We start from the raw sequence: 13,105 nt of genomic DNA on the forward strand, positions 1-13,105 counted from the left end.
CATGGTAGGGGGGGGGGGGGTGGAATTTTCACATTTCCAGCATCTTCTTGAAAATGATAATTATGACATATACATCTCAACTAGACTTAAATTTGGGAGGTAGCATCCCTGGGTAAAGGAATCCCACTTTGTTTGAAGGGGCACCAAATCCAAAGACCTCAACATACGGGACTGTATGTTTGAACAAAATACACCCAAATCTTCTCCAGAACCAGAAGTAACAGAGCTGTTGCAATGCTATATTAGAAGGTGAATGTATGAATTATTTCTTTTTATTTGCTATGTCGGAAGGGGGGGGAGGAAGAGGGCGGCGTAATGTTCATATTTTTTACATCTTCTTGAAAAGATTTTTACTTTACATGGCAGGTAGCATCCCCAGAGTAATCTAACACCTTACACTGCATTGTTACATAAACAATGTAACGGTTTTGCTGGCTGGTAACTCTTTTTTGTGGGCTTTTATTCGCTCAATTTTCGCCTATAGCACATTCCTGACTGTTTTACATCCCAAGATGAGGAAGGTCCTCTGTGGTTTTTCACTTTGAAATCCCAGATGGTGGCCACTGATGCAGCGAAGGAAAGTGATTTCATCATTTTTATTGTCTTTCTTTTTTTTTCTGATCGGTGAGGTATCTACTGCTTGTATGGTAAAATCCACAATTTTATCTGGAAATGCAAACTTCATTCCCCATGCTTTCACTTTTCTTTTTATCTTATCTCTACTTTCTTTCTTGATGATTTCCTTATTTCTCATTTGCAAAGTTAGCCATGATTAATGGTGAACAAATAAGTATGTTTTCGAAGGTGTTTGTTGATATATTATACCAAACAGAAACAACAATAATGAAAAGAACTGCTCACATAGGACCTGGCGTGTAGGCCTACATATTGGTATCTGCTCCACGTAATGTGCGGTTTATTGCACATGATTGTTCTTGAAAACACCCCACAAAATATCCTGCATACAGAAATGATCATCCCTATTGTGATTATTAAGTGTACAAACATTTTACAAGTCACTATGATAAGGAAAAGTTGCTTGGTATATCAAATACTATTGTAGAGGTTTTAACATAGTCATCTACAACTCGCACATCACGCGTTAACAACACACTGGCACGAGACACTCACATATCAAGTTATACATAGATTAGCTACCAAACCAAATTGTGAAAAGATGGCAATTTTCACTTCTAAAATTTAGGTTGCCAGTATGATGGTTTGCACACATACCTGTCATTCCACCCCCCCCCCCCTTTCAGTGCTATTTAATCCGTCATCTCCTCATTCTGTCATCCACCTCTTCATCTATAACGCCTCTTAAAGAAATAAGCGCACTTCATAATAATGATGGAATCTTCTAAGTAGGGAAGAAAATTATAGTATTTCTCTATTTATGACACGTTGAAATATAGGCATGCAAAATAAATGTGCTTTTTCTATTCTGAAACCATAGCAAATATGAAAGTTCTGATATAAATGAGTTGGTAAGCTATGAAAATATAACGTGATTCTGCTGACAGTCGCTTATGCACACTGCACAGTATACCAAATCCTTTCCGAGCAATACAATATTAAAATGTATCTTGACATGACGTGCATCATACATAAATAAGGTTGGTCAACTCAGAGTGACAATATGTACGTTATACACTTTGATAGTTGAAGGGAACATTGCACACACGTATGTTATGGAGCCCATTTCACAGTCCCCTCCTGAGCATTGTTTGGAAGGGGAGGATTGCTACACTAAAGTATTCTTTTGAATTACACATCGACAGTATTGCGTCATATATGCCATCACTCATGATAATGCCCTTTTCGACAATGTAATGCATATTATATGTTTCTAAATCTGCCCTCAAAGGCTCTAATGTGTAAGATTCCATTATGATTATAAACTCAAAAGGTGAGAAAATATCTTTAGCGAATATTTATTAAGACACTGAGAACAAAAAGAGCAAAAACCCAGCCTATTACAAATTCCGAATTTGCTTGTGTCTAATGGTAACAGTGAACATTTACATACAATATTTTTGCACACTAATGCATCAAATAAAAAAAAAAGAATTATATAGATAAACAAATACATGCTGATAAAAAGCTGAAATACCCGTGAAATCGTGAAATAAATTACTATAGAAATGGCAAGATTGAAACCTTGTCACACTCCCAGGTACAATGACTCTCCAAAGTAGATATCTAACAAATGTTTGAATAGAAAACTTTTCATAGAGGATACTTTGGCAACGGAATGCAACTTACATTGTAAATTTTGACGATCATAGAATATGTACAGATTATTAGATACCGTCACACACTACTACAACAAATACAATACTACAGCTTGGAATACCAGAATGCTGAATAGGTCAACTGGCAGTGGAATAGTTGGAATGTAATTAACATATATACATGCATGTATACATCAGAAATGGCAAGATTGGGAGACTTGTTACAGTCCCAGTCAGAATGACTTCCAAGTCACAAGAGGTTATTTGGCAACTGCAAACTACTCAAGTTGAACAATCATCGATATGATTATAGTCCAATGTACAATCCATTGCTTTTTATATCATCACACACTACTACAACAAGTACAAAAAATGAGTCTGGAATACTAACGCCGAGTAGGTTGAATTTGAAATACTGCAGCTGGAATGCCAGCATCACCACTGCCTCGACACGCAAATGACTATCCATCTTCTTGCCCTTCGCCGAGCCTTTTTTCGCCATCATCATCTGATTTTCTGCCTGGACGTGGTTGACACTGACACTCAAATAGCGATGTAAACAGGAACAAACACCACAATAACAATACTCTGCAATTCATTTTCGAAACTTTCAAAGTGCAATTCTTTATAGCAAGCGAGAGGAAGACGGAAAGAACTGGCTGATAACGTACTCAAAACCCCGGATGGTGTGTGAGCAGACGACAGAAAGAACTGGCCTATAAACTTATCCAAAACCACAGGTGGCGCTCTATATGCGAGACACATTTTCAGAAGCCTAGGCACCGAGTTACACTTTAAGACCGGGTTACACTTTAAGACCTTAACAAGCGTAACCAACATCTAGGCCTATCAGTCACATCTTAATGCCTCCAAACATCAATATATTCTGATATTAAAAGTTCATTGACCTCTGGAGGTCATCAGAGGTCAAATCAGACTTATTTTACCTCCCGATCTTAAAATGAATCTTGGTATGTACTAACACTGGTGAAAGTTTCATACTTTAGTCAAATTTTGCACAATTCTCATTATTTCGAGGGCCTACTGTAATAAATCCATTATTAGTGCTTCTCTCGTGGGGAGATGGAGGGGGATAATCCCTATTTGAAAACAAAAAAAAAATCGTTGTTATTCTTTGGTCGATTTTTTTTCTTAATAGCCTAAAGTGTGTGTGTGGGGGGGGGGGGTAGGATTAGGTAGTAGCCTCACCCCCCCCCCCCCATATCGTGGTCCTGTTGTGTGTGACAGAGTAAGTACCCATGCAATAAAATGTGACGCGGCTTCAATTCATTCTTATGGGCCGTCCCCCTACAAACTACAACCATTGTCAGATGGACACAAGTAAACGAACAAAGAAACAATCAGTTTGGTGCTGTTGAACGTGCCTATAATTCTTTTAAAGATACCGTAGGAAGTTATGGCCATGTTATTTATTCTTTTATTGATTTATTTATGCATTGATTGATTGATCTATTTATTTATTGTCACTTACTTTCAGCAGATACAGCTAAAACGACTGGGCCTGTGCGTCCTAGTCGATGTCTAAACAACGGCATCATCAATAACCGAAGCAGTTTCCTCATCTTCGGTGCCATCACGTGCTGTGTTATTGTTTATTTTCAGCTTAATGCTGTCGCGCTTTCTTCACGTCACAGCACTGCGCGAGTGAATCCTGTCGATATTCCAAGTCAAATGACTAACAGTGCTCCGTTTGAAAAAGGAGGATGTTTCAGGCAAGTTCATTTGTGGGCTGACGAACCTCTGACCCCCTCGGGTAGCCCAGGTGACTTCCTCTGTCCCGGTCTCCCTTGTGGTCTCAGGTTAGTTGTGAACACCGACATGGAGAGCCTTAGAAGCAGCGATGCCGTTATACTTTACCATCTTACGGCCTGGGACTGGGCCGAATTGCACCGTCAGCGGCCGCCAGGTCAGAAATGGATCTTCTATACACACGAATCTCCAAGGAACACTCCCAATCACGTACTACCGCCCATGGAATATCGTAACAACAGCTACGATTTTCTAATGACTTACACGACGGAGGAGTCACATCTTTACGGTTCCTTCGGATGGTATAATCCGGACGTCCCTCAGTTGCGTTCCACGGAAATGAAGAACTGGTCGCAAAATAAGACGAAACAGGTCGCATGGATGGCATCAAATTGCGACTCTGTCTCCTGGGACCGAAAAGGTTTTGTACAGGCTCTAAGTAAGTACATCCCCGTAAGTACGTATGGCAAGTGTGGTGATTTGCCATGCCCAAAAGATGAACGATGTAATCTAGAGCTAAGGACGCACAAGTTTTACTTGGCTTTGGAAAATAGCGAATGTCGTGATTACTTAACGGAAAAATTCTGGAAAAATGCCCTCCATAATGACATTGTTCCTGTCGTGTACGGTCCACCGCGCGAAGACTATGAAAAGGTGTTTCCACCTGAAGCTTTCATACACGTGCAGGATTTCAAATCCGTAAAAGAATTAGCCGAATATCTAATCAAGCTGGACGAGGACGACAATTTATACAACAAATTCTTCGAATGGAAGAAGTCTGGATCCATTCAAGTAACAGAGGAAGAGTGGCTGCTGGAACCGGAACAAATTTGTAGCACTGTGGTATCCCGGCTCCTGGCAGACGAGAAAGATATGCGAGGTGGCACCTACTCTCCTCCGAAATTTCCCGAAGATTGGGTGCAGTGGTGGAACGGTTCGTGTACGAGTGACGGATCACAGTATCCGATAGAGATTTAACTGCACCTATCGAGGTGCAACTTAATTAAAGGATAAGTTGTTTCCCCTCGACTCACCGAATAATAGGGAGCTTTAGATTTTCAGTACGGGGACGTTCAGAGGAAAAAAAAAAATCTTTTTGAGAATGCGCAAAATCGCGTATCAAAGTCGATCTATTTTTGTTTGAGTTTTCACTATTCGTTCTCGGCAATTTTTACGTCCGCTCAAATTTATGACGTAGGGAGCTACTTGATCCGCCAATCATATAGGGGCGTCATTTGATTTTTATAGGTTGCGTCTCCGCGTCATCTCCAGCCACTAGTCAACGCGACGCAGGATGAGACCAATAAGACGAGAACACCCAAAGCAGTTGTCATCTCAAACGTCCGCTCCGCAAATCTAAAGCTCCCTGATAGTTATTGTCGAAGACGAGAAGTATTTAGCTCATCACAGAAACACTCAATATGACTGGGTATTCTAAAGAATCGAGTGATATATAGGCCTACATGTATATTCACTCTTGAAGGAGTGATTAACGAGAAAAGAGGGGATTGAGAGTGAAATTGGAGTGAATTCTGAGTGAAAATTTTCATTTTCACTCATTTTAGAATGACCTCAAAGATCACTCGAAGATTTTGTGAGCTATATCACCGAACGTTTTTGATGGTGATACATAGATCGTACAAGAAAGCCCGTGTGCGATATTTCTACCATTCACAAGATAAAACAACAATAATTGATCATTTTTGCATGATTTTTAGTTCATGTCACATATTATTTGATATCATTTTCGGAGAGTTACTAGTATTTGGTTATATGGCGTGGAGGGTAACAAGAAGATATAGGGCTTTAGAGTTATACTAACAAGCGCTTCACAATACAAATCTGACTACCATTATAATTTCTTATGATTCTGTTTTGTAGTGAAAATATAACTTTTAACTTTTTTCCCCGAAAATACGGCTCACCATTATTGTAAGAGCAGATTGTCAACAACATATCACGTGTGTATGCATTATTTTCACCTTGAATAAAAGTTCAGAACTATAAATTGTGTCATCATGGAAATGGCACAACCATTATAGGCATGCAGAAAGGATCTAGAACGCTAATGCTTTTAAATAAATAATGCGCCTCTTTCCGGGTTTGTGAACGGGAGATGCATTGTGAACAGATGTTTCGCACATGCCTAATAGGTATGCCATGGTTCTAACAACGCTGATCAAAAACTGTCTATTGAATGTGAGACATATCAGTAACATTTCCCTAAATTTGTATTATGTTTAAGTCTTGATAACTTCAGAATATGATGAATGTGAAAATGAATATGAGTAATGATGTCCGTATTGTCAAAATATTGCCCTGTACGTGAGATTGAAGATAATGTCAAGACCGTCACGAAAACAAAAGAGCTCGTCAATCCATAATAGCACCAATTTGCAAAAAAAAAAAAAAAAAAAAATGCAGTTGAATGTCTGTGCGCTTCTTCTGTTGTGTTGATAAAGATTGATCTTAAACTTTGGTTTTAACTTTGTTTATCCAACATAATGAAAGAATTTGAAATGTTAATAATATGCTGTAACTGAATAAGGAACGGGAAGAAGTGAAACTACCACCCTGAATGATAAAATTGCATGGTCTAATTTGTTACATGTGCAACTGTGTGAATTAATGCTTTTACCGTAAACAATGCCTATAACGCGTGTTTCTCCTGTTGTCCATGTCGACATGATACTTTGATTAGACGATATAGAATTTTTTTCTGTGATTGTTCTCTCGTTTAACCCTTCTTCCACTGTCGGAGAACGCGTGACCACCTTACCGAACAATGACATCCTCCCAGGGTACTGGGTCAGATATATTGATGTCATACAGTTTATTCTTTGGATACATTCACCCCGCAGACTCTTCCGCTCCCAGGGGAACATTAACTCACGTCATCCAACAATCAAACTTACCTTTAAATCCTCAAAAACTAGTGTACCTTTCCTTGACACCGTCATCAAGCTAGGAAAGCCCAGTCTTCCATGACTGCCCCCCCCCCCAAAAAAAAAAGGAGGGGGGGGGGGGGCAATCCACTAACACATTTTTAAGAGCTCCGTAAACTACCCTGAAATTCCCAATCACATCTCATGTAACTGCGAATCTCGATGGCTCATTTACCCTATGTCACGGGCAAAACAAAACAAAATGCAACAGTACGTAGGTCACCTGTAGGTGAAACAAAACGACTCTTTACACTCGCTTCCCAAACAACAGCTCCGAAACACCTCAACATCGCAAAACACTCCCTTACCCATTTCATTTCAGATTGTAAGACCATGCACTCAACGACCTCTCCATCTGACAGAAACGTCGTACCACCATCCTCATACTAGAATTCTGCTGGATCAAAAAGCTCCGAACTCTCTGCTACCTAGGCCTCAATGTTGAAGATTAACTCATAGGTTTTGTGTCAGATATACTAACAAACTCCTTGGATCAATAATTGGAAATACTTGTAAACTGTATCATAATTTTCATTGGTGTATATTGGTTTATGTCATATTGATATTCTGTGCTGTAAATTGCACTGAAATAATTAAAAAGTACTAATTACTGAAAAGTTTCATTGCCTCTAAACACGCCCACCGCCCACACATCTACACACACACGCCCTCCACCTAAACACGATACCAGCCACACGCCACCGATCGCCTTGTGCGTGATGTAGCTCACTATACAGCTCATAACAACATGTATGCATAACTTTTTTATAATTATTGCTATATCCGAATACAGTGCACTCCCGTTATAACGAACACGGTAAAAGTAAATCTTCTGGTCCCAAAATTATCACCATTAAAGTCTATGGTAAAAATCGCTTATAACGAACACGGTTATAGCGAAATTTCCGTTATAACGAAGTCATTTCCGAGCGCCACAGACAAAGAAAAACAAAAGAAATGTGCTCCGTTATAACGAAATGCGAATTGCTTTTGAAAATACCTAGCGGAACAAGCATTTATAGCGTCTCTGCATGGGTGAACGCTTCACACCACTGTGTGTTCGCTCTTTATGTCACGCACAGTTTCTGAGGGGAACTTGCTTTATTATTGTGATACATTTATCCCATCACATTTCACATAGCTTTCCGGTGTATGATGAGTATTCAGCAAACAGAATATGATATGTATACGTGGTTTCCTTGTTTTCGTTATATATTATATTTGTTCGGTTATAACGAAATTTCGTTATAACGAAAGAAAACTGCCGGTCCCGAGCATTTCGTTATAACGGGAGTGCACTGTATCCAAAAATTACATACATGTGTATATAAATTTATATATATATATATATATATATATATATAAGTCCCAAGCCCTTGAAAAAGACCGGTAACTCGGTCGAAATAAAAGACTATTAGTGAACATACCGCAACGTCTGCGAGCAGTCATTCCTCCGTCACACCTATACACATACATGATTATATACACCTATACATTCTTCCTCGTTCAAGTTTATTTCTGTTATATAATTCCTTAATTCTCCCATATATAAGATATTACAATGTATGGGGGACTTGCGTCTCTACCAAAATAAATTATATTTTCAAATTACAAAGGAAAAATATAGGTATTTGTACAGGATCGTATTTTCTGGCTCATACTGATTCTTTATTTCATGAATTTAAAACATTGAAAGTTTTTGATTTGAATATTATTAAAGTAGCAGTAATATATGTTTAAATATATACATGATCAACTTCCATCATCGTTTCATAACATGTTTAGGTTCAATACTTCTGTCCATTCGTACCCTACTCGTATAGGTAGAAATTTCCATCTTTTGAATCCCAAATTATTAGTGACACATAAATCTATAAGACATTCGGGTCCGGACAGTTGGAATAATCTCCCGGACAATATAAAGTCCTGCTCAAGTATTTATTCTTTGAAAGCTTCACTAAATCGATATTACGATACAATCATATCTCCAAACCAATCAACACAATAAATATTTTGGGTAAATGATTGTAATTTTTTTTTTTTGTCAATCTCTATTTTCTTTCTTCATCTGCATCTGGCACTCACACCTGCAACTGCACTGCACCCACCTGATCACTTTCCTCCAAGAGAGTTGTGTCGTTGGATAGTCATTTTATGACGCCTCCATCCATTTCAAGCTTAATCGCTTACGATGGTGGTCTCCTGCATTCAATGATCTCTGTTGATTAATGAAAAATACTGTATATTTTATTTTATGTTTCTGTGTATCTACATTGCTCAATGCAATCACCTATGTGTATCTATTTGTGTACTGTTATCGATTTATTTCACTGCACTTGCTATTCTTTTTCTTTGTATTTTTTGAAATTTGTATTCAAATTGTATCTGATTGAATGCAGAAATACAAAAAACAAACAAACAAATAATAAAGATAATGCAGCACCCACAACGCACGAGGCCAAGCCCACTTCACCTTATGTATATATAATATATATAACAATATACATAATATGTATTTGTTCTGTTGTGTAGATATTGTGATATATTTTCTGTTATTACTGACAATATCACTGTCATTGGCACACTGTGTATTACCTCGTGTCTATATCCTAAAGGAGGCCTATAGCGACAAAAGACGTGATTTAAATATAGGAAACGGAAAGCAGAAGCTACTCGTCTGGCTCGGTAGAATATTAGACCATACAATGTCAATACAATGTCTCCACCACCTACAGCAGGAGTTTTAAAGTTGGCACAACACTTCTTACTTTTTCTCTGTTTCTGTTTCTCTGTGTCTGTCTGTCTCTCTGTCTGTCTCTCTCTCTCTCTCTCTCTATATATATATATATATATATATATATATATATATTAGGGTTCAAATGAAGAGTTTGTTCGCAAAATCCGATAAGTTCATTTTTTGAAAATTTTGAAGTACGGTCTCTGTCATAAAGTACAAAATAATACCTTTTAAATGATATATTGGTCACTACAAATAAAGGTACATTTTTGAAGTTATGGTCAAAAGAAGAAAAAATTTTCTTATTATTCTCTTCATTTTTCTTGACCTTTAATCGCAAATATCTCCATTTGGCAAATATGAACTTATCGGTTTTTGCAAACAAACTCTTCAAATAATAATTGTATTAAATAAACCGCTATAATGTATATTTCATACTTAAACATGCGAAGACAAGTGTGGTTAGGAGCTCTCCATTTTTATAGTGTCAGTTAATCATCTGTATGATGATGTAGTTCAGCTAGTAAACAATAGAAAGCCTCTTATTCAAGAACAAAGAAACAAAACCGTTGCCCATTCAGTACGATGCTTCCAAAACAATTTTACAAAAATGTATGAATCACTGTTCTTTGATAAAAAGTACAATTCAAACAAACTAGTAATGCGTTGTTTCAAACGAAATACAACACTTGGTATAATATGGCCCAATCTAATTTGCCTTGAATGCAGTTCGAACGATATCTTGACACAGATTTTATATGATTTGAATAAATAATTTATGTTTATATATAATAATGCATATGAATATGTAATATAATACACACACACACATGTATACACATTGATATATACATACATCTTTACAGATATATATACATATAGTAGGCCTAATGTATGTGCTTGTGTGTATGTGTTTGTGTTTTATGATATCAAACAGAAAAGTACAGGATAATTGCCATTTCACCCCAAATTTCATCCATCTTGTACAGACCTATTTTACTATTCGTTTAGAGCGGTGAAAGTTTCGCTACCCCTCTATCCTTTTTGAAATCTACTCACTAGCTTCTTGTGTATTAGCCAAAAGAAAAGTCGAAACACTCGAAAGGAATTCAATTTAGAGTAATCCGAATCTAATCAACTTTAGAAATGGATTGTGTAGTAGATTCAATTATCTGCCGTTTAAGCAAAATACATCATGCATGCATGAAATTCACTGAAGAAGGCAGAGACTGTTAAGCCCAAATCCCTGTCCGTATTCTCCATGTTTGTTACAGCGTGGGTTTCTGAAATTAAGCCCCATATACAGACACACCGACAGAGGGGTGCATCATACTTCAGTGGTATACCAGCGGTTTCTCCGACCAGAAGCGAGTTTCCTTCAAATCAGTATTTTTTTTTCTCTCTCTCTTTGCCTTACCGTGTCTGTTATAACTTGGCTGTTGGGTACTACGGGAAAGGGTGCATTATACGGCAGTGACACCATGGGTAAGTATTTGCATTAATCAATTTCACTTAGTGAAAAAAAATACCACCCCCCCCCCCCAAAAAAAAAAAAAAGAACGCATTACGGGTAAAAGTGGATATTTCAGCGGTGTGGAAATTTTCACGCATTTTTTATATAAAAAATAGCGTGAAAATAGAAAGTCATGTTACCTTTGGGAACAGTGATTTACGAAAATCCCATCACATAGAATTTTCGGGATAGAGGCTAAAATATAAGGAGATATCTGTATTTCTCTTATTAAACCGTAACTGTAGACGGTTTACTCTGGAAGCAATTTTTATATCAACTATAATTGTTCACATTTTGCTTATTTAACAATACTTAACACTGATTTTACAGGCTAAAAAAATTACAGTCGTTGTTTCTATATCTAACTCACATTCTAGAAATAGTTTAAGGCATTAATGCTGGGTTTTTGTTTCAACTGCAAATGATAAATTATGCCTTTAAGGTAATGACGTTAAACAACCTCACACATTAAGGCATAAGTGATTGCTGATGCTTCACTTTTTTAACTGTTTTTAATCCCTTACTATATCAGACAAGTTTTCATGAAGCCAAGTAAACAGTTTAAGCATTTAACCAGATACACTGTCGAAGAAAAGATAGGGAGTAAAAGAGGCGGTTTTCGTGTTTACAATGTCTTATAATTATCGTTTTAAAGTTCGTATAGCTTTTAACCCTCTCTCGCAAAAGGTTAAAAAAAACAAGCAAACAAACAAATAAGAAATAAAGATTAACAAAAAATTCAAGACAGCAGGTTTTTCCAACTGTTCGTTTTGTTACCTACGGTGATGACTCTTCACCGTTATTGAAGAACTTCCTGAAATAAAGCAACAAATTACGTGATTATATGTATACTCAAAAGACAAAGAACAACTTGATTTCCTATAAAGGAATTAGCTAAAGTGAATCTCGGCCCTTTTCCAAAAGAACTCTTCATAAATAGAGGTGGTCGGAAGGGTATGGTGAGAAAGATGGTGGGTACGTATTCCCGGCGTTAATGTGTGTGTGGGGGGGGGGGGAGGGGTGGGAGCAATTGCACTTTTGTTACAAATTGAAATTCAACGATGTGATGCCACTTTTTTGAGAATGTTTGGGCAGTAGTTTGGATAAATTTTAATCGAAAAGTTATCAAAATATATTGCAGGACGATGTGAATTGCTTAATTTATCCATGGTATCTGTCACCTCTTTTCCAAGTGTCTGCGTCTCCATTTGTATTGGAGATTGAACGTGTGAATAGGGAGTGTTTAGAAGGGGTTATACCACAACGCGGTAGCTTTTGCATGTTCGGAATTGAAATTCAGAACCCGGTGCACACTTTTGGTGGAATTTGCGACATATGTAAATTAAAAAGCAAGGAAAATCGTGTCAAATCCGTTGTAAAATTATACAGGTTGAACAACAACGGATGGGGTATTCTCTTCCTACATGTGAGAGCTTTGGAAATTTGGAATTAAAATTTAAGGATCTGATGCATACTCTCAGTGGAAGTTTAAGAAAATTGTCGATCAAAAAGTAACACAAATAAATTTTCCGGGAAAACTTGCATAGGTACTGAAAATCGCGTGAAACATACCTACCTGTCACGCCTTTTAAGCGCGTGTGTCTCTACGGTGCATCAAGGCTATAGAGATACATTATAGCGCTCATCGGCCATTTCAAAATATAAAGCAGCGCATGTGACGGTGAATAGGTAACTACGATAGTGCTATGTGTCACACTAGGACAGCAAGTTGCGAAAAGTAATGATCACACACACACACACACACACAAGAAACGTTGAACAAATGGATTATTCGAGCTAAATTATTGCATGATATCCTCAATTACGGACGAAATTAATTGAAAATCTTATGTTCGACTCATGAAGAAGGGAGGGTGGTGGGTCGGGTCGAAAGTTACAGTTTTGG

The 13,105-nt window shown here is 37.5% G+C and overlaps 1 protein-coding gene across 1 annotated transcript; it reads left to right on the top strand.

Moving 5' to 3' along the window:
* Positions 1 to 3,926: 3,926 nt before the first annotated feature.
* On the top strand, positions 3,927 to 4,982 carry LOC139733636 (glycoprotein 3-alpha-L-fucosyltransferase A-like). The gene has a single exon (XM_071644449.1). The coding sequence runs from the start codon at positions 3,927 to 3,929 to the stop codon at positions 4,980 to 4,982; it is 1,056 nt and encodes a 351-aa protein (XP_071500550.1).
* The last annotated feature ends 8,123 nt before the right edge of the window (positions 4,983 to 13,105 follow it).

The sequence above is a fragment of the Diadema antillarum genome, unplaced genomic scaffold (genome assembly GCF_040938485.1).
Source record: "Diadema antillarum isolate AM-2024a unplaced genomic scaffold, OU_Dant_1.0 seq00000485_RagTag, whole genome shotgun sequence".
NCBI lineage: Eukaryota > Metazoa > Echinodermata > Echinoidea > Diadematoida > Diadematidae > Diadema > Diadema antillarum.

What these genes read in the sequence shown, in the direction of transcription:
- LOC139733636 (XM_071644449.1), top strand. Translation starts at nt 3,927, where the DNA reads ATGACTAACAGTGCTCCGTTTGAAAAAGGAGGATGTTTCAGGCAAGTT.